This window comes from Cryptococcus neoformans, chromosome 1, assembly GCF_000149385.1.
Source record: "Cryptococcus neoformans var. neoformans B-3501A chromosome 1, whole genome shotgun sequence".
Taxonomy (NCBI): domain Eukaryota; kingdom Fungi; phylum Basidiomycota; class Tremellomycetes; order Tremellales; family Cryptococcaceae; genus Cryptococcus; species Cryptococcus deneoformans.
In genome coordinates this window covers 2011415-2031729 of record NC_009177.1, presented here as the reverse complement: position 1 = coordinate 2031729, position 20315 = coordinate 2011415, and the positions used below count along the sequence as shown (strand labels likewise).

The window sequence follows — 20315 nt, the reverse complement described above, 5'->3', positions numbered from 1 at the left end:
GTTCCGTTGACGAACTTTTTTGAGTCACAGGAGTTGGTCGTCATCCTCATTTGAGTCCCATCCTACCATGTGGTGGATTCGTAAGACATATAAAGGCGCAGCAGAATTGTTTAAAATGTCGCAGAAACTGAAGATCTCGGCAGCGGTTGGCCCCTCATGCGGTTTAATGGCCTCTTAAAAGAAGCGTGCAGGGGCTGTTGGGACGCGTATGCCTATTTGCGGTAAGCTAACTTGTTATCCATCCTTGGCACTAATAAAACGAAGTCAAACTGCGGCCCCCAACCGAAGACTGTAGACCGACATGTTTTTTTATTTTTAAGTGTTCGGCGTCTTGCACCTCAAGGCTTACGTCTTAGAACTCATAATTAATTGATAGCTATGAGGAGCTAGTTAATGAGATCTCATTGTTTCGCGGACATTATCGCATGAGCTTTGTCCCGTTCAGTTCAGTTCATTCAGAAGGAAGGCAGCGGGGCTGAACAAACAATGTGCCTGCTGGCGACGCAAGGATAATTCTGTGGTAGACATGGGCTCTGTAAGCAGTGCGTCGTCTGCTGCTTCCGCTGTGGATCACCCAGGGTTGAGTACCGGTACTATTAATTATTGTATTGCTGTCTTCTTCTCTGTTTTCAGTTAATCAGTTATGAGGCACCGAAAGACGGATCCACCGGAGCTGCCGACGAGCCGAGTAGTAGATAATTGTTTCGGCGCGGCGGTCGGTGATGATTAGTCCGTTAAACCCCCCAAAAGCCAGAAGACTTCAGATAATTTTGACAGATGCACTTGTAGTGCTGAGCTCCGTCATTTGTGGCTGGCTAATAGAAGCTCGGATCTACGGCTCATCTAAAGTTTCCGGTCTCCAAAGGATGCATATAATTTATACGACAGGGCTGCAGCCAGCAGATAAAGCAGCGCGATAAAAAGATGCAGGAAGCCTAGCTCATCAATCTTTATTGTTATCTGAGGTCTCTCTGGGGTCTATTCCGAGACAATAGATGTATGGCCCTATTCCTATTAATGATCAGAGAAGAAAAGCAATTGAAGTGTATTGCTGATGGTAGAAGACTTACTTCATACTACAACGGATGAGAAATTGGAAAACCGGCCCCGCATGACGGCTGTGCCGTACCTGCATCGGTAATCTCGAGGTTTTATGAGCTAAAATAATCAAATAAGCCTCGCCAACTTATCGTAACTCAGGGCAAGGTATAGTGACATCCAGAATTCAGACGTTCTCAACGATTCGCATGTTTGATTTGTAGTTATTTTTTCCGGGAAGTGCGTACTCAGAACTGTCTTTCCACGTTTCTGTTCTCTCATCTCTGGCTTCATCTTCTCGCTCATCCTGGTTCTCAGGAGTCTCTTCTTTTCTCACGGTTCTTATCGCTTTCCCCTTCTTGCCCTTCTTGAAAAATACTGCGCTTCTGCCTATAAGTCTTCTTGCTTTACGTTCTTTACAATTCTATCTACAATTTCTTCTCCTAACCTCCTTTTACCCGATTATCTCTTATACATTCAAATCCTACCCGTATAGTACTCCTATGTCTCAACTTCCTTCCTGTTGAGTTTTCGCACTATCATCTCCCTACCTTCGTCGTTCTTTATCGCCAGTCGTTTCTCGTCATTCAACTACTCGCACCACAGGACTACATATATATCATGCCTCGATCACCTTCCCCTTCGCTGTCTTCCTCTAGAAGGCTCAGTTATCCTTCTTCAATCCCCTCCTCACCTTTTCCCACGCCTCCCTTCGAACGCACTGTAACCCACGATCGTTTACTCTCCTCACAGGCTTATGTTCGCATATCTCCCTATCCATCTCCATCCCCCTCCCCGCCTCCCCGCACAGGCCCGATTCGCCCTGGCCCGCCCAAGCGCTCTCACTCTTTTTGTGCCACAGATCCAAATTCAACCTATGCTTTGGCTTCTGCTTCATCTGCTACTCATCTCAGTCCTGACAAGAGGTTTATCGTAGCCCCTCCTCTTGAGAGGACTTTGAGTTCCCTTGGGTCCGTGGGTGATCGGACATCTCCGCGCCAGCAAATGGCTAGGCCACCAGGCATATATGCTAGAGAGTCAGAGAATATGGAGACTCCCAAGAAGAATCGCGGGCACTTGTCTTCAGAAGGACCTGTCCTGCGCGAAGTCAAACACAACTTTCAGGTAAGCATCAGAGCTGATTATACCTTCTGGGTCACCAATTAACTCACAGTCACAGGACGTTCCTTCTTTTCCCAGCCCACCCATTTTTACGTCTTCTCCTCCCGTCATCCCCACTATCCTCGTACATCCCACTACTACCCCACCACGCCCAACTCTTTCTATTATACAAGCCAATACGCCATCCAACCCTTCTTCACGTTCTTCCTCTTACACTCTTAATACCCCAATCACTCCTGGGGAAATGCTGTACGGTGCGATTGAAGAGGCTGAAGAGGATCTCGACGATATTGATGGTGAGCTTGATACAGACGAGGATGTCGACATGACTCCTTCTAAACCCAAGAATGGTCGGAAATTCATTGAGACTGAAGGGTCTATGAAAGGTGTGACTATTGAGATCAAGCAGCTTTCACTTGGACATTGCTAGCCTCTTGTTTCATCTTTACCTATCAGTATACTGGACATTTTCCGACCATTTTCATCTTACACATCGTTGTCATGTTTGTACATTAGCAACACATTGTCATATCCACCTTCTCGCCGCGGTTATCATCTTTTTTCATCCAGTCGTGATTAGTGCAACATACCACATAACGATCACGTGCGCCAAAGAAAAGCACAGAAGATAGATAGAAAGAAGTTGAATGAATCATCGCTTGCATAAGAAAATGCGAGGTTCCAGGCGTTGTCGTGGCTCACTAATCAACACATTTACATCCCACTTCCCATTAAAGCATACACTATGATCCTTGCAATAACCTGAGTGCGAGGGCTTCTTCATCCTCCAAATCGCCAGCCCCAGACTCCTGCACTCCTCCTCGTCGTTGCTTCTTAGCATGTCGCTCGGGTTCTAAAGAGGGCGCAGGAGAAGGTGAAAGTGATCGACCCTCATCAGCAGAGGCGTAGTCATCATCTCCACCAAGGTAAGCGACGGGCTCATCACCCATTTCCATCTGTCGTAGCTACCAAGACATCAGTGGGAGTTTTAGCAGATGGAAACAGACCACTCACTTCTCTCTCCCTCTCCTTTCTCTTCCTTTTCAACTCTTTTTTCTTCTCCCTTGCGACCTCCTTGTCGATCTTGTCCTGGATCTTCATAATTTCTCTCTCTTTCTCCAAGTACTCCCTCCTCTTATCCGCCGCGCTCATTTCTTTCTCCACATCCACGCCGCTCTTGTAGAACTCTCGAGCCTCACCAGTCTCTTCATCGAACAGCACCTTTTCAGGACCAGGCCTGCTCTTCAACAGACCCTTCTTAGACGCGGCTGCCTTGAGCTTTCGCTTAGACAAGTCCTCAGATGTGATGAGAGGTTTCTTCAATTCCGCAGCAAGAGCCTCAGCGCCGAGAATAGCGTCGGTATCGGCCTCCTCGTCATCGGACAGGTTGTGATCTCGACGGGCAAGGGTGAAGACGTCATCGTCATCATCGGCTTCTCCGGCTCCAGCGGCGTTGTCAGCATCGTGAGCGATGAGGGCAGTGTAATGGGGTGTGAGGATAGACTGGTTCTTGCGTTCAAACATGCGGTCGTATTTGGTACGGACGGCAGGCGCTTTAGGCTGAATAGAATGTTAATTTTACGTACTGATTATGGAAAGCGGGTATTCAGATGACTTACCTTGGAAGCGTCTTTCTCCTCTTCAGTTTCCTCGTCGCTACCGCTTTCCTCACCGCTCTCTTCCTCATCGTCGATCTCTTCTGCCTCATCGTCGATCTCTTCTTCCTCGTCCTCAGACCCTAACCCTTCGCTTTCATCCTCCTCACTTTCCTCGTCGCTGCCCACAACCGCTCTCTCTTCCTCCTCTTCTTCTTCCTTCTCTGCTTTCCTGGCCAATTCCTCCTTGCTCGGTCCTCGCACCTTGGCAGCCTTCTGGTTGCCCAATTTAATTTGAGGGGCACCAGGAAGACCCATAGACTCGGCAAAGGCTTCAGCGGGAAGTGCGTCAATCTTGAAGATGGATTTATCTTTCTGGATGTGGACAGATTTCATGTATGAGATGAAAGCCTAGTACCAAAGGATTTTAGCAAAGCAAAGAGACCGTAAGGGGTATGACTTACACGTTGTCCAAGATATTTGATTTCGGGTTCCTTGAACGCAAAGTTCTGCATAGACTGCTTCAAGTTGCCCATTTTACCCTCCTTGATCTTTATCCTCTTGACCTCGATCGCTTTCTCTCCCCACCTGGTCTTCATTCCCTCCTCTTCGCTCGGGCAGAGAATAGTCAAAGCTGTACCTGCACTCTGGTACCTCGCCGTACGTCCAACTCGATGGATGTAGGTGTCGACATCGTCAGGACAGTCAAGTTGGATAACCCAGTCTACGGCAGGGAAGTCGAGACCACGGGCTGCAACGTCGGTACAGATGAGAAGAGCTGATTTGGAGGAGGAAAATCGTTGGAAAATGTCGAGACGAGTAGGTTGCTTTTGCTTGCCGTGGAGGTGCATGAGTGGGAGACCGGGGTGGAGACGCCTGAAAGTTTCGAAGATGAATCGAACCTACAATTCAATCAGCAAAGGATATTTTATCATAACAAGAACTCGACGTGCCTGTTTACCACTAGTGACAAACACAATACCCTTCATCTTCAAATGACTCTTCACAAATCCCCAAAGGGCGTCCAACTTCCGCTCCAGGGGTACTACAGCATAGTATTGCTCCAAATTGGCGGGCATCACACCTTCTTCTCCAGGTTTATTACAGCTGATATAAAGAGGCTCGTACAATGAGAGTTTGGCGAGGGCGGCGAGGTCTTTGGATTGGGTAGCGGAGAACAATAGGGTTTGGCGAGAAGGACGGGAACCAGGAGCCGTTTGAACAGGAGAGAAGTGGGAAACGATAGCCTTGAGTGCGGGAAGGAAACCGAGGTCGAGAAGTCGATCAGCTTCATCCAAGACTAGGTACGTTGTTAGCATTAGAGAAAGGGAAATATAATTTATACCAACCAAGGACTTTGACTGCTGATGAGTCAAACCCGACTGTACTATCCAAATGCTGCAACAGCCTCCCAGGTGTTGCAATTAAAATGTTCATCCTCCCTAATCTTTCCTGCTCTTCTTTCAAGGGCTTACCACCGATGACCAGACCCGCAGAGAAGTTGTGGTACTTTCCTATATCCCTAAGCTGCATAAACGTCTGAACAGCCAGCTCTCTTGTAGGCGAGATAACCACCGCTCCGAGACCGTCCATAGGTCCCCACTTTTCCAGATAAAGACGTTCGAGTAGTGGGATAAGGAATGCGAGGGTTTTACCGGAACCGGTCTTGGCTGAGCCAAGAATGTCACGGGCTTGGAGGGCAGGGGGGATGGCAAGTGACTGGATAGGTGTAGGATTAAGGAAATGGCTACTCTTCAAGCCTATATTGAGAGTCAAGTCAGTCACTGAATATAAACATCAGATTACCAACCTTTTTGTGTCTTTGAAGACATGGGAAGCTCTGAGAACAATGTTATCTCGGATGGCGGCACCTGTAATTGATGTCCAAGGTCAGCGATACATCTCATACGTCGCAGCCAGATGTCTATCGCTCACAAAGTTATCCACACGGCTCTGCAACTCCTTGAGCTCCTCATTAATCTTTAACCGCTTGAGCTGATTTGATTTGAGTCTAGGTTGAGCATTTTTGCCCTTCGTGCCCTTTTGTTTGGCTTGAGATTTGGATGATCCCTGGTTCTTATCTCCAAGCGCCATTTTGAGGTATGTTTATACTGATATAACCTTACTGTGTAATTCGAGAAATCAAGCATGAGCTGTCGACTTTTGGTGGAAATCTCTTCTGCGGGCGAATGTTTTTGCCACAAAATCTACCGTGGGAGAGTGGAGGAAAGCCCCCCAAGATTATTTGAAAGTGGAAGTGGAGGGCGCGATCGCCGACGAAGTTGACGTGAGCTGCCATCGTTATCGGGCGGAATATTCTCTATACATTTCTTAACAACTCTCAAACCTTTTATCCAGCATGCCCCCCAGAACATCCTCCAGGAGAGTGTCAGCCACAGCTATGCAAAAGCCTAAGGAAGGGGACTCTGCAATGCAGAACAACACGCCAACTTCAACACGCTCTGGGCGATCGATCAAGAAGCCAGACACTATTTCACCATATTTTAACAAATTTACTGGCAAAAAAGGAAAGGAAAAGAAAGCCCATGAAGGTAGTGGAGAAGATGATTCACATGAGCCTACGGGGTTAAACTCTTGGGAGGAAAATTCATCATCTAATGATGAAGGTTCGGAGGATGAATTTGGGCCATCAGAGGATGACCAAGATGGAGCTGGCGTAGAAGATTCCGAATCAGAATCAGAAGCAGAATCGATGGATAGTGATTTTTTAGACGAGGATGATGATTACCAATCTAATAGAGGAAAAAAACGGGGATCCACTTCAAGGAAGGCCAAACCTCCACCCAAACGAGCCAAAACATCTGCAAAGGCTAACCGCCAGGCTTCTTCCGCGAAGAAAAAAGAATTGAAGAAGAAGGTTGGAGATCATGAGTATATTGAAGGATACGATGATGAGGAAGATGACATGACGGACACAGACTTGGAAGATGGACAAGAAATCGCTGGGAGGATATATCCTGCTCCTAAGACTGGACAAGGTGAGTCCATATTGACTCGCCGCGCCAGGACTGCAGTTTACTTGGGACCAATGTTATCCAGTACCCCCTGGTCAAATATCACAAAACACACTCAACTTTCTTAAGAATCTCCAAATACCGGAACGTAATGATCGCGACTGGTTTAAATCCCATGAGCCGTCTTTCAGGCAGGCTGAAAAGGCAAGCCTTTAGGGTTTTCGAAAACCGTTGGTTTAAGCTTACAGAAGCATACCACAGGAATGGAAATCTTTCGTCGGCATAATGCAACAACAATTGAGCGACGTTGACGATGAAGTTCCTGTCCTTCCTCCTAGTGATGTCATTGTCAGTATTTGTTTTGCTAATTCTTCACCATGAGTGCTCACATCCTTCCTAAGCATCGTATCTATCGCGACGTCCGTTTCTCATCGGATAAGACACCATATAAAAAGGGTTTATCCTTTACGACCTCCCGCGGTGGCCGGAAAGGACATTTTGGATCTTACCACCTCTACATCTCCCCCAACGGCCGTTCACTGCTCGCTGGAGGTATTTGGATGCCGGATAAGAACCAGACTGCTTCCATCCGTCATCGGATTCTGACAGAAGAGGGTTGCGCGAGATTCAGGCAGGTCATTGGGGAGAAGGAGTTTGTGAAATGGTTTGGTGAGGCAAAGGAGAAGAAGGGGGAGAGGAGGAATGTGTTCGGACATGATGATGCGTTGAAGGTGGCCCCAAAGGGTGTGGATAAAGAACATAGAGATATCGATTTGTTAAAATTAAGATCCGTAGCTGTCGTTCACTAGTAGGTGGTCCCACGAGTCGAATATCGTCAAAGCTGGCTAATCTTTATCGCAACAGCTTTACGGACGAGGAGGTGGTAGACCCGGACTTCCAGGACAAGGTCAAAGAAGGGGCAAGAGTAATGATGCCTTTCGTCCGGATGTGCGTTTAACTTCGCTTTATTGAGCTCACAATAGCTGACAGTGTTTTACAAGGCTGAATGACTTTATATCTTTACCTCCGGATAATGACGAATAAAACCTTGAATAATGTCCTGTTGTCTTGAAATAAGGTTTGATACATACAAATGTTGTACAGTTATGCAACATCTACCTACATGCTACTGCTTTCTATTGCTTTCACCGGACCCTTCCTATCTAATCTTGTGCGCAACCTTGAGCTTGTGGCCTGACCCTGGCAGGCCTTGGTCTTGGTGGATTATGTCTCGGCGTCCAATCACCCAAGGAATTATCCGCATAGAAGTCCATCGGATAATCTCCTTCACCTTCCAGCTTACCTCCTTCCTTTCCATTGTCCAAACTCAATCCACCCCAGCCCTTGACCCGCCCAACAGCGACACTTGCCTCGTACGGACTTAGCAGCGGTCGAGAGAAAGCATATCCCCAATCGATGGATAGACGCGGGCACGATGTTTGGATAAATGTCGATATTTGAGAATTCGGCAAGAGGGCGAGTTTTGCAGGAGACAGTTCGGAGAGAAGGAGGAGGAGTGGCGGTAAGGAATCGGCAGGGAGAGAGTTCTGGATGGATTTCAAAACGGCAAGACTACCTTGTCGGCCCAGAGTACCGAGCAAGACGGCCCAACTACCTGAACCTTGGTCATCAAGATTTTTCCTAGCAGCCTTAACGGCCTCCCCTCGCAAACCGCGCATTTCTGTGTGGTCGTACACTTCTCGAGTGAATTTTTTGGAATAAGGATCGTATCGGAAAGCGGGCACGGTGGGGTTGGCAATCATTATTGATTCGAGATGGAATCGACCGTCACCGACGTATCTGTAAGGAGTGGTTAGCTTGATCGTTGAAGACGAGAGGTCAGCGGATCGACTTACATTAGCGCGTCGACATCATTTAACTTTGGCGCTGTACACCCCAAAACTTCTCCAGGACTCAAAGGCTTCGCCTGAGGTACAGTTACCTCATACTTGCCCCTCCACACTCCGATATCTCCTCTCTTTACTTTAGCGACCATCCCTTCCTCTTCCTGCTCAATTTCCCCCTTTTCCAAAGGCGGCATGGCTGTCTCCAAATCAGCACGAAGAGCCTGAGTGGCAGCGACAAACTGGATGGTAGAAACGAGAGCAAGTCGGGTGGGGAGATCGTTCGTTGAAAGATCGGGGGTTGCCTGGGCCGATTCATCGGTGGATTCAAGCGCGATGGGGACTTTGCCGCCGGGTGCAGCTTCCCCAGCTCCCAAAATGAGGCGCTGAAATGCAGATCGGGAGGAAGGGAAGTTGCGTCGGACAGAAAGGGAGAGATGAGGGGTGTCAATGCCGATTTCTACAAAGACATAGAGGGTCTTGAGGGTCGTTTGGGATACAGGGACTTGGTAACGAGTTAGCTTTGTATGTTACCGTATCAGGTCAAAGCTTACTGAGACATGAATGGCCGTAGTGAACAATCATTTCTGCGCCCATTTCTTTTGCTGTATAATCGTCAATACCTGAGAAAGAGAGTCAGCCGAAATATGACCTAAAAGTATTGAGATAACTCACAACATGCTCCATAAGTCACATCCGCCAGCATCATTGGTAATGCACCAGTAAATCTACGAGTTTTGGTCAGCACGCACCTTCCAAATCAAATCCAACCAGATAAGCCAATGATTTGTTACCTTTCAATGATATCAGCGATAGCACACCCATACATCATCAGGCCCTCAGGCATTTGCAATGCTACGCTCTGTACATTGTCTCTTCGGATATGATAGATAGTCTTGTGGATCTCAAAGTTATAATTTCCAGGCAAGGCTTTACTATTTATCAGTTCAAGTTCTAAGATTCAGATGACAACAGTGATATTATTAACTTACCAGCAATAGCAGCGTTCAATTCCTTATCGTGCAATATATCATCCGGCACTTGATTAGCAACTCGCCGGACCACCGGTCTAGAGGTTGCGGCTTTGGAGCTACCGACGAAGCGCTTGCGTGACTTGACAGCAGGTTTTGTGGGCCTTTCGATACCTTCTGTTGGCTCCAATACTGCCGTGGAATCGTCTACTGGGACAGGCATATTTTGGAATTTGAATAACGGGTTCTTATGAATGATTTTTTGAGGTGATCACTCAGTCACCACGAAAACAAATCAGGAGAACTTTTGGTGGCGGGATTTCCCACGGTGGTCACTTCGAGTGTCTCCTTTCCTACTACGTATGTATAAACTCTTTCCATCGCCGTCATCTATACCACGTAGACACGTATTTCCATATAAAATGGAGACAAATCTCGCAGCCACAACAGCAGCTAGGAAGGAGCGGCTCATAGCCCTTAGGAAACGGAAAGAAGCGGTCGAATCTGGAACGAGCGATGGCCAGTACGTTCTTACCCTCTTCCATCTCCTGCTTTCTAGGCATGATCAGCTTATACTTCTACAATTCTTTGTTCGTAGGACACACTTTGCCCTGAAGCAAAGAAACTATGACCCGGAAGCGCGCGGATTCCGTAAACGTGAGACTGGCGAAGAAGGGGAGGATACCGTCGAAAAGGCTGTGGAAGGATTGGCAGAGCAGATTATCAAGGAGGACGAGGAGAAGAGAAATGAAGAGCTTGTATGTCTCAATTTCCATTTGTTCGAATTACCAATCGTTAGGCACCTATAAGATGTTATTGATCTTTAACAAAACCCCCGTAGGATCTGTTTAACATTCAACCGAAACGTGTAAATTGGGATCTCAAACGAGATATGGACAACCGCATGAGCAAGCTGGAACGCAAAACCAATGAAGCGATCGCTACCATCTTCCGTGTGTCCTACCAAAATCATAGTCCTTAATAAAACGAGCCAGATGCTGACGAATTGGGTGGATGGTGAAAATAGGACAACGATTACAAGCTATGCGAAAGAATGAGGATCCTAATGCTCAAGTAGATTTGGTAGCTGGTATCGCGGCGGCTGAGCATGAGCGGGATGAGCGTGCGAGATCAGACAACAGTGATGAGTAGATGTTGATGATGGACTATGGGCTGGATTGCTCGGAAGAGATAGAATTAAGTCTTCGATGGGAAAAGGGGCGACCAAGCAGCCCCCACATCAGCAACGATTTATGTATGTATAATCTAGCCCCTCCACGCCTTTCCAAATGCTTTTAGGAATTCTAGAGCAGAAAGTGTACTTGTGAAGACTGGAACAACCGATTGCATATGAAAGAAAACCCATTTGCTACTTTGTGATCTGTTATCTGTGATCCACTATGTTGAAAGTTGATACAAATGCTGCCTACGTCCTTGATACGTTAAATAATCCCCATGAAGAAGCAATCAGAAGCTGCTCCCCCTTCTCTTTACAAATGCCCCCCCCCCCATCACATTTTCATCTACTGTATTCTCTAAAGAAAGAAGAAAAAAAAAGGAATGAAAAACATCTCTTTACAACTCAGCACCCTTCGGGTTGAAACAATCAGGCTTTTACTTTTCCTTTTTTGGTATCCGATTTCGGCGTAACGTTTACTGCAGGTCCTCCAACAAGAATCTCCACAAGGCACCTTGATCTTTGTAATCATGGTGAATCAGACTGACGAGCCACCATTCGTTGGCGATACCCTCAAGGAGCTTGCGTGAAGGTGTGTTGCGGGGGTAGAGAAGAGACCACTCAGCCCAGATATCGAACGCTTCCTCCTGTGGAACAAAAAAAAGAAAATATCAGCAGCCGTACGCGCAAATCATTGATGTTACGATGTGTGGAAAAGAAAAAGAGGGGGAACGGACGAACCTTCCAAGCGAGGAATGAGGTTTCTTCAATGATGGTAGATTGGGCAATCTCTTGGCCGGGGAACACACCCCATGTGACGGCATTGACAGAGTCCTTATCAGTATTAGTCTTGAAGTCACCCTAATCGCCATCATCAAAGTCAGTTCTCGCGTCTCGTTCACAAGAAGAAAAAAGCACGACTGACCTTTCTGTTTGCCGCGTACATGGTGATAAGCCCCTTCCCCTCCCTCTCCACTTTTTCCTTCAGCCTGTTCACCTCATCTTCCGTCACGAAGAACTCTACGAACGCCTTTTGGAACACATATCCCCCCCTTGGGCCCCAACCTACAACCTCGTCTTCACTCTTTGCAGCATCTACTGCCGGCTGGGAACCGACCGTCCAATGCTGGACATTGGCAGAGTTGAGCGCAAGGAGGTGAGGGAGGATCATGTGTGATTCAGGAGAGAGGGGGAGGTCACAAAACGGGGTTGTGAGATGTTTCGGGTCCGAGTGAAGGTATGCTGTGAACAGCGCCGAGAGATCAGAGGTGGAGACAGGTACACCCCATTCTTTGAGTGCTTGGGCGGCGGTAATTTTGAGACCGCTGCCCCAACCGTCAATCTCACCGTATGCGGGTGATCGGACGTCGGTGAATCGACCGTTGGGGAACTCGTCCCAACTATCTTCGCCGGTAGCTCCCTGAGCACTGAGACCGGTCTTGGGCGCAGGGGGCAGAGTGGTGGAGGTGAGACCGAGCTGGGCGAGCTGGTTTGCTTCGGAGGGAGAGATGGAGAGGTTCTTCGCAGGGCTTTGAGCTGTACCAGCCTTGCCGTTAATCGGGATACCCTTTCTCGCCTGGCCATCATCCTCAATGAGCTTGTTTTTCACCAGACCCTCATCCTCGCTCGTTTTGCTAGCCGCTGACCACCCCAGATTGTCCAAAATCATTCTCACACTCTTCTCCAAATTGAGCGTACAAAGGTGAACACCGGGAACAAGGCCAGATTCAATGATTTGGCTGACCATCTTGGTAGCGAGTTCAGCTCCGTAGCGCTTGACAGTGGCATCGTCCGACGAGATGGGTTGGAGATCAGAAGTAATGCTGTCGGGAACGGGGCACTTGGTGAGGTTCACTAGTCGTCGGAAAGAAGCGTAGTTCTGGATGGGCATGATTCCGGGGATAATCGGTTGGTTTATTCCTATAAGGGTCTCGGTCAGCATGCAGTTACATAATGCAAGAGACGATGTTTACCCCTGGCACGGCAAGTCTTGACCCACTCCAAAAATACGTCGACATCGTAAAACAGTTGCGTGACGATAAAGTCGGCGCCGGCGTCGCATTTTGCCTTGAACCATTTAAAGTCCTCCTCCTCTGACTCTGAGTCCGGGTGAGGATTAGGGTAGCCAGCAACACCGATACAAAAGTAGTCGCCGTGAGTCTGACGGATGTAGCGGACAAGATCGTCGGCGTGCTTGAAGAAATCGGGAGTGGAAGTAGGGTTGATGGCGTATTCCTCTTCCCTGGGAGGGTCTCCCCGGAGAGCGAGGATGTTGGAGATGCCGAGGTCTTTACATCTCTAATCGCCCCGCCTGTCCGTCAGCAACTTGGCCATCTCTCTACAAATGAATGACACTTACTCGGAGAGCGAAGTCGACCTTGTCCTTGGGCATATTGGTGCAGGTGAGATGCAGGATGACCTCCACGCCCATATCCACGACCTGCTGTGCGAGCTCGAGACTTTTCTCGGCTGTCGAACCGCCAGCGCCCCATGTGACGGAGACCGCAAGAGGGGCTTGGAAGGGGGAAGAAGTGAGTCGACGGATACGGTCGAGGAGGTTTACAAAGCCTGGGTCTGTGAGTGGTGGGAAGAACTCATAATTGTGGAATGGGCCATTGTGTGCGGCTATGAGGGATGTGAGATGGGGCATTTTGGCAGGCGGGGGAGTATATCGATCCACTCAGAAACACAAACGTCGAAAGTGACTCCAAATTAAACATCCCAGAAATCACATATATTGGGTTTAATCATTCAGTTTACAGCTAATATTCAGCATAAAAGTCCCATTTGGGCCGGGTAAGCTATTGTTATATCGGGCCAAAAACCTATAACCTCTATCCACCACCGTCTTTCACGTTACATTACGTCTTAAACATGAACAAGCCCATACAATCCCATAGGCATCATGTGCCACTCAAACATCGGCAGCTATCTCTCACAACCTTTATCACCACATGAAACTTCAACTGTTTATCGGTCCCTGTCTGCCTCAAACCCTCCCGGATTGCGCTTCGTCGGATCCTTTCAGCTCAACACACAAAGGATGAACAACCCTGCTCAACCCTTATACTCTTTGCGGACAGCGCAAACATAGGATGCGATCTGTAGAGAAATGTCTTCAGTACTAAATTCTACATGATCTTTGCTCAGCTCCGCACACTATTACTACCCCTAGCATCACATCTCGTACTGACCACAACCACCCTTGCCCATACTGACCATCCCAGCAACTGGACACCTCAACAGACGAATCCAGTCGATACACTTTGGGCCTCTACAAACGCTGCTGTACCTATCGTAACTCGAGAGCAGCATACTCCACTGCCAAACCTCGTACCTGTACAGCTTTCCCGAAAGCCGCAGCAACTTGTCACCCATACCCAAACCATTGGTCTACCAACTCCACAACAACCTCAGGGTGTATTACCTTTTATTAATCCCCTTTCGATCATCGTCATACTCTGCGCCGTTCAAGGTTTCATATCGACCTTTACGACCTCGCCCTTTTCTTTCCAAATGTCTTCCTCTCCCAAACCTTCTGGTTCATCCACTTCCTCTTCCAGTCCCAAACCCTCAAGCTCATCCTCCTCTCCGACCCCTAAACCCTCTTCTCCTCAGCCTATACCCACCATCTCCGCCAATGCTTGGATGTCATTCTTCCTCTTTTGCTGCCTCATCCTCATCATCCTTCAAGGTCCACTCGGACTTACAGGCGGAGGCGCCCTTCCAGGTGTAGCCCAATGGGCCCAATGGCCAAACTTTGGCGGCGGCGGTGGTGGTGGTGGTGGTTGGTGGGGGGGCTGGAATGGGCTCAGCTCCGGTCTGGGCTTGGGCGGTGCACCAGGGTGTGTCGGGGTGATGGCTGGGGTGGTGCCTTGGTGCCAGCCTCAAGTCCATCAACTTCCACCCCAACCCCATCTAGTCCCGCCTCTACCCCAAGTCCAAATCCAGCAGATCGTCCAGAATGCTCCCCTTCCCCCTCATTACCCACCACCCCGGCAGAGGATAGTTAGTCACCAAGCCGCTGCGGGCGTAGGTGCGCAAATGGGCGGTCAGGGTGGTTTCGCGACACCTGAAGGAGGTGGTGGATGGAGTTGGTATGCTAATGGACCTTCACCTGCTTCCCCTGGTGTAGTACGGCAGTATACTGGTGGTAAGTTTATCTTTTCCTTTTTATTGTGGTATACTGATCAACACAATGTCCACAAGAGTACTATCCACCGCAGCAGCGATCAGTCCAATATCAACGTCCAGGTCTTCAACTACAAGTCTCAACCGGTCCCCAACAATCAGGTAAGCCTTTTCCAACCCAGCAGACTTCCCCTTGGATAGCTCACACTCACACACAAGTTTCCAACCAACCTTACACCTACACTTACCCCCAACATTCTCCATACCGATGTACAATCTACCAACCATGGTTTTGCGCTCCTGCTTTTGCTTATGCCCAATCATACCCTCCCGGCGGCGTTGGAACGGTGTATGAACCTCCTCCTCGTGCTTATGCCTATCGGTACCAACAACCGTATTCTTACGTTCTCGGGCACCGACATTACCCTCACCGCCATCACCAAACCGGACAACTCCACCTGGCTCATCCCCAACGCCACGTTTATGCAAACGCACCAACATACGGATATCAATACCAACAAACAGGTATGGATGGGAACATCCAAACCCAGGTTCAAGGGCAAGGGCAACCCATACGCGTTGTACATCCTCCTCCCCAGCAGGAGATACCTTGTCCTCCTCAAGCTGTATTACCTGCAGCACCGCCTATAGGTACATCCCTTCATCTGTTATTCTCTCTCCTCAGCAGAAAATAATCATAGCTGACTATGATGATTGTAGGTGTAACGCCAAATCCATTTGGCGGACTTGCAAACCTGGACAATGCGTTTTACCCATTACTCGTAGGGGCTATCGCTCTTCTTGTAATCTTTGATTACATGTCATAATTGGCATTGTTCAGGGACTGTTCCGCAGAGGAGTTTATGAGGTGTACCCTGGTTGTTGGGAAAATCTCGCCTGTTATCTTGTTGTATTCTTGTATCCATGTACTTTCTGCCTTCAACCCACAAATATCACCGCTCAATCCCGCCCTCTTCTTCGGTTCTATAAACGCAATAAAGGGCAAGAAGGCTGATCGATTGCGTTCGACGAACATCATGCCATGACAAGATTGTTTTCTATAAGATGAAATATGTACGGTGAAATAACGATAAAAGACCCAAAGCAAGATAAGAAAAATCAGAGGTCCGATACAATAAAAAAAAGTGTCTTCAAGCTGTTCTTCCCGCCCGACCATCATTACTTCTTTCCCATATTATCTATTCTACAGTAGACCAAACAGATAACCAAAAAAAAAAAAAACACTTCTCGCCAATTTTACTTTAAAACATGGTGCTCTTCGGGCCTCCATCAGGGAATAAGACGGCATCCTTGAACCCATTCGTCAACTTGCCCCATTTGCTCTTTGGCTCCCTTTTCAAATCCTTCTCGCTCGGCGCCTGCTGCTCTTTGGCCGCCTGTATCTCTGCCTTGCGCTGCGCCTCGGCTTTGAGAAGGGCCATTTTCTTGGCTTGCTCTGCTCGGAGGGCTTCAAAATGGGCTTGCGCTTCTACTTTCTTTGCTGCTTTTTCGGCTTGGCGGATACTGTTCATAACGGGTTGCCCGCCTTCCATCAGCCCCAGTCCTTGCAAAGAATAAAAGAGAAAAGAAGAAAGAAAAAGAAAAGAGAAGGAGAAACTCACGCCTTTGCCTCCGCCTTAGCAGCCTTCTTACTACTCGTCCCTGTTGATCCAGAGCTGATACTGCTCCCACAATCAAATGCGCTATTCGCCAAACTAATCACTGTCTGCGCCCTTAGAAGCGGCCCACCAGTCTCATCGCTCCACTCTGTGCTTGTGGGTGAGAGCGGGTTGCTCGCACCAGAAGATTGGGTGTTTATTGAAAAATGCCGGGTGCCCTTGGGTGAACGCGAAGGAGGAGGCGCAAAGACAGAAGGAGAGTGGGAAGAGACTGATGGTGTACGGGAGATGGAAGGTGCAGGGGACACTTGCATAAAGGAAGAGTCGTACGAAGAATGGTGCATTGTAGGCGAATCGGTGCGGGTTTGTTGCAAGCCGGCAAGGTTTTGAACGGCAGAACGCTGCAAAAGATCGGCCGCTTCCAAAGTTGCTTGATTAGTCTTCTTTTGCATCGAGAAGGGATCTATAAACAGATTCCTATTCGTCCTCCCTTGACTACCCCTTGACCGAGGGTCGAACGCATCATCTTCCGGCAATGCCGGTAAACCCATCCCTGAGCTTGAGCTTGACCTGCTGTCCATCAAACCGCCTCCCGGTCCGGTAGACACAGACCAGTCCCTATGTTGAGGGAGGATCCAAGATTCTCGAAGGGATTCGGCAGGCGTTTGAGGGTAGTTGCTCGTCAAATCCGAGTTGGTAGGACTGGATGGCCTTCCTAAAGAAGATCGTTCAGGCTGGATAGAGTCGGGTGTATGGGGAAAAGATGGTAGGCGTGAGAGAGGAGGTGGGGCAAGAGGTGGGAGACGCAAATGGCTCCGTTGAGGAATAGAAGGCAAAGAGGAGGATGTAAGGCTTTGCGCAGATTTCAACGAAGCCAATGATCGATCAGAGCCTCGGTGACCGACATTATGTGGACGAGAGAGAGAGTTAATTTCCTTTGCGGATACGTCGAGAGCGGCAAGAAGGGCGCCGATCTTGTCGTCATCATCGTGCGACGTATCCTGCTCAGGTGTTGAAGAGATAATGTCTTCAGGGATAGTCAATGAATCAGCACGAGCTCGTTTGACAGGGGCATCAATAGCTCCAGGGCGGGTGGCGCCAGACGGAACGCCGTTGGCAGGGGTACCGGGTTGGGTGCGGCCTGCACTAAAGTCGTCGTTGGCACCGCCTTCGCCTGGGACGGCTGAGCCTGGGTTTTGCCTATTGTGGCCTCGAGACGAGCCGCTCTTAGCAGACTAGTAAACTTATCAGCCGATACTCCAAAAAAAAAAAGATTAAAGAAAAGACAACTCACGTGAATCACATTCAATGCCCTCACCTGCAAACATTGCTCCCCAGCAAGCGTCGCAATTTCATAGATACCAACTGCATTAGAAAGATCCAATCTCTCATGCAAAGCATGCACTACAAGCCTATTCAGCCTTTCAATCTTGTACTGTTTCGACATGAACAGCAAAGCTGAAAGCACAGGTGCACGGTTTTGGAGTGGAGTGGTAAGAGAAAGGGTGTAAAAGTATTGAACGAGGGCGACACAGACTGGGAAAGGCTCAGGGAGGGTGAGATTGTGGGGTGCGAGACGAGCCGGAGTGAAAGAGCCGAGAAGGGTATCGTTGATGTCCACAAAGGGAGCATCAGAAATTAACCCATGAGCTTTATCTTCAAGTTCCCGTTCTTGTTCTGCGAACCATGGCCAGCGCTCACTCAGAATCTTTCGAGAGCATTTAACACGTCGACCATCGTCACATATAACCTCGAAATCAGATGCAAGCTTCTCATCAAGCATTGACAGACCTGCTTGCTGGACTTTGGTAGGTACCACGAGGTTGGGAGGTTGGTAGATTCCAAAAGCTTCGAGAGAGATGACGGCGATATGATCGAGATTGACGGCGCGTCGGCTGTAATCAGACGTTAGGTCAAATTGTGTGTTGCCAAACACCAGCACTTTGGCCTTGTCTGCCCAAACAAGGGCACGGTTCCAGCTTCCATTTGATAACACGGAAGGCTCGAGGTGCTTCCATGTCATAGTTTCAAGATTGAGTGCCCAGATGGAAAAGGCGCCAGAGACGGAAGCGAGATAGAGACCGCAGAGAATAAATGAATTGCCAACGATACCTCCAGTGGGGAAACGAAGACCTGGGGGTTGAGATGATCCGCGCATACGGTGAGATTCGTCGCGGATGATAAATTCGGGCGGAGGCGCGTGCTTATTGGAAGGGACGTGCTCAGAGCTGTCGGGAGAGAGGATATCGAGTTCACGTCGAACTTTGGCAAAGTCATAGTTGGAGTAGCACCAAATATCTGATGGATTATCAGCATAAGAAAACTACTCGAATGAAGGAGTATATACTTACCTCCACCCTCGCCTTCCTCATCAACCGAGTATGCATGAGTAGTAGCCGCCTTTAAGTCACCTCCCTGCTGGGGCGTCTGGACTCTCTTCCTGGAACTGGCCGCAACACTTCTGTACGCTCCCTTGGAATACATACCATCGGCTTGGGGTTGTTCAGTCTTGGAAACCCAAACCCGGTTCTTCAAATCATAGACGTTGATCTCGTAGATCCAAGTGTTGTCCGAATGTTGACCACCAGAAATGACAAGCTTGCCACGGGACACTGCGCTAAGGTGGGCGTAACGTGCAGAGGGGATAAGCGCCTGATCTTGAGCTGCCAGGTCGATACCGAGAGCAACATCGTCGGATGGCGAAGGTTGAGGAATCCATCTTCTGGAGATACAGTCAAAGAACCAGATGTCATTGTGCACCGACATGGGTTCGGAATCTGACATTCCACCAAAGCACACGAGCTTATCCTCCCAGACGTCCATTGAATGGAAATAACGAGGGCCGGGGCCAGGACCGGCGTCTACGTGCTCCCATATTCTCGTACCAAGGTCCATAGCCCACATGTCGGATGTGAGGCGCCTTGTCTGAACTGATTTGCCGCCGAACAGAAAGATTGTGGGCGGATGGGGTGCGGGGAGCGGGGAGATGGTGATGGATGGCCCCTATGTGCAGTAGATGGTCAGTTAGTTGCTGCTGTGTAACACGAGGCCGAGGAATGTTCTTACGTACGGTGAGGGGCGGTGGGACGTGGCCCTTTGTGGGCTCACTCCAGCTCATGACATGCGCGGTGCCGGTGTCCATTGTGAAGTGGGATGAGCGAGGCGGACGGAAGCGAGATATAGGGGCGACGCTTGAGAATATGGTCTTTTACGTGGCGAGGATGTATGAAGCTGGCCTGATGGAGTATCGGCAGGTGGCCGTGCGAGACGAGCTAACGACACGATCAAAAGGCACAAGGGATCAATCAATCCACACGTCAGCTAGAACGCCGTTGCACCTCCACTACGCTGCAAGCTCCCTGCTGATCGGGTGGCGCGAGTGATGTGATGGGATCACTGATGGCGATGAAGGATGATAGATGATGGCCCGGGACTTTTTCTTGCAGGTCTCGTACGAAGAACCGGGGTCGCTGTGTTGGAGAGAGACCGTGCACATAAAAGGCAGTTCCGGGCCATCAGTCGCAGGGCAGAGACGGAATGGCAAAGGCACTTACAGCGTATACACTTGCGCCCAGAGCGCACGCAAGAAATTATGCTCAGCAGCTGCAGCACAACACCAGTATCTTTTTGTCTCCTGTCTCGTGCCTGGACGTTCGCGGTGGAGGCTGGCGTAAGCAGGGGGCGCGCAGAAGAAACGGAAGGGTCACCGAGCACTGCCTGATTCCACACCCGCTCTGGAACTCTGGAACCTTTTCAAACGGGGAAAGAGGAGAAAGAACACAAGCATCGGATGAAAAGAAATCAGAGGTCTGATGGTCGTCAAGAATTCAATCCGTCTTTCTC

General features: G+C 49.0%; 8 protein-coding genes across 8 annotated transcripts; 4 read left to right on the top strand and 4 right to left on the bottom strand.

The window, feature by feature from the left end:
• Positions 1–1659: 1659 nt before the first annotated feature.
• Positions 1660–2590, top strand: CNBA7260 (hypothetical protein; the record flags this gene model as incomplete). The annotated part of the gene is made up of 2 exons (XM_772512.1): positions 1660–2163; positions 2219–2590. The coding sequence occupies 2 exons, from the start codon at positions 1660–1662 to the stop codon at positions 2588–2590; spliced, it is 876 nt and encodes a 291-aa protein (XP_777605.1).
• A 313-nt stretch (positions 2591–2903) lies between these two features.
• Positions 2904–5849, bottom strand: CNBA7250 (hypothetical protein; the record flags this gene model as incomplete). Its single annotated transcript, XM_772511.1, has 8 exons — positions 2904–3125; positions 3175–3720; positions 3780–4166; positions 4220–4657; positions 4700–5055; positions 5105–5515; positions 5566–5626; positions 5691–5849. The coding sequence occupies 8 exons, from the start codon at positions 5847–5849 to the stop codon at positions 2904–2906; spliced, it is 2580 nt and encodes an 859-aa protein (XP_777604.1).
• A 265-nt stretch (positions 5850–6114) lies between these two features.
• On the top strand, positions 6115–7774 carry CNBA7240 (hypothetical protein; the record flags this gene model as incomplete). The annotated part of the gene is made up of 6 exons (XM_772510.1): positions 6115–6754; positions 6816–6912; positions 6979–7078; positions 7132–7538; positions 7595–7678; positions 7732–7774. 6 exons carry the CDS (start codon positions 6115–6117, stop codon positions 7772–7774), a joined length of 1371 nt encoding a protein of 456 aa, XP_777603.1.
• A 119-nt stretch (positions 7775–7893) lies between these two features.
• CNBA7230 (hypothetical protein) lies at positions 7894–9768 on the bottom strand (the record flags this gene model as incomplete). The annotated part of the gene is made up of 6 exons (XM_772509.1): positions 7894–8530; positions 8587–9079; positions 9129–9197; positions 9250–9302; positions 9369–9504; positions 9567–9768. The coding sequence occupies 6 exons, from the start codon at positions 9766–9768 to the stop codon at positions 7894–7896; spliced, it is 1590 nt and encodes a 529-aa protein (XP_777602.1).
• Positions 9769–9967: 199 nt separating this feature from the next.
• CNBA7220 (hypothetical protein) lies at positions 9968–10697 on the top strand (the record flags this gene model as incomplete). Its single annotated transcript, XM_772508.1, has 4 exons — positions 9968–10068; positions 10144–10303; positions 10387–10498; positions 10573–10697. 4 exons carry the CDS (start codon positions 9968–9970, stop codon positions 10695–10697), a joined length of 498 nt encoding a protein of 165 aa, XP_777601.1.
• A 501-nt stretch (positions 10698–11198) lies between these two features.
• On the bottom strand, positions 11199–13372 carry CNBA7210 (hypothetical protein; the record flags this gene model as incomplete). Its single annotated transcript, XM_772507.1, has 5 exons — positions 11199–11369; positions 11464–11583; positions 11648–12642; positions 12696–13020; positions 13082–13372. 5 exons carry the CDS (start codon positions 13370–13372, stop codon positions 11199–11201), a joined length of 1902 nt encoding a protein of 633 aa, XP_777600.1.
• A 485-nt stretch (positions 13373–13857) lies between these two features.
• On the top strand, positions 13858–15504 carry CNBA7200 (hypothetical protein; the record flags this gene model as incomplete). The annotated part of the gene is made up of 2 exons (XM_772506.1): positions 13858–15015; positions 15055–15504. The coding sequence occupies 2 exons, from the start codon at positions 13858–13860 to the stop codon at positions 15502–15504; spliced, it is 1608 nt and encodes a 535-aa protein (XP_777599.1).
• Positions 15505–16115: 611 nt separating this feature from the next.
• On the bottom strand, positions 16116–19614 carry CNBA7190 (hypothetical protein; the record flags this gene model as incomplete). The annotated part of the gene is made up of 5 exons (XM_772505.1): positions 16116–16377; positions 16476–17707; positions 17767–18770; positions 18824–19475; positions 19543–19614. The coding sequence occupies 5 exons, from the start codon at positions 19612–19614 to the stop codon at positions 16116–16118; spliced, it is 3222 nt and encodes a 1073-aa protein (XP_777598.1).
• Between the last annotated feature and the right edge of the window lie 701 nt (positions 19615–20315).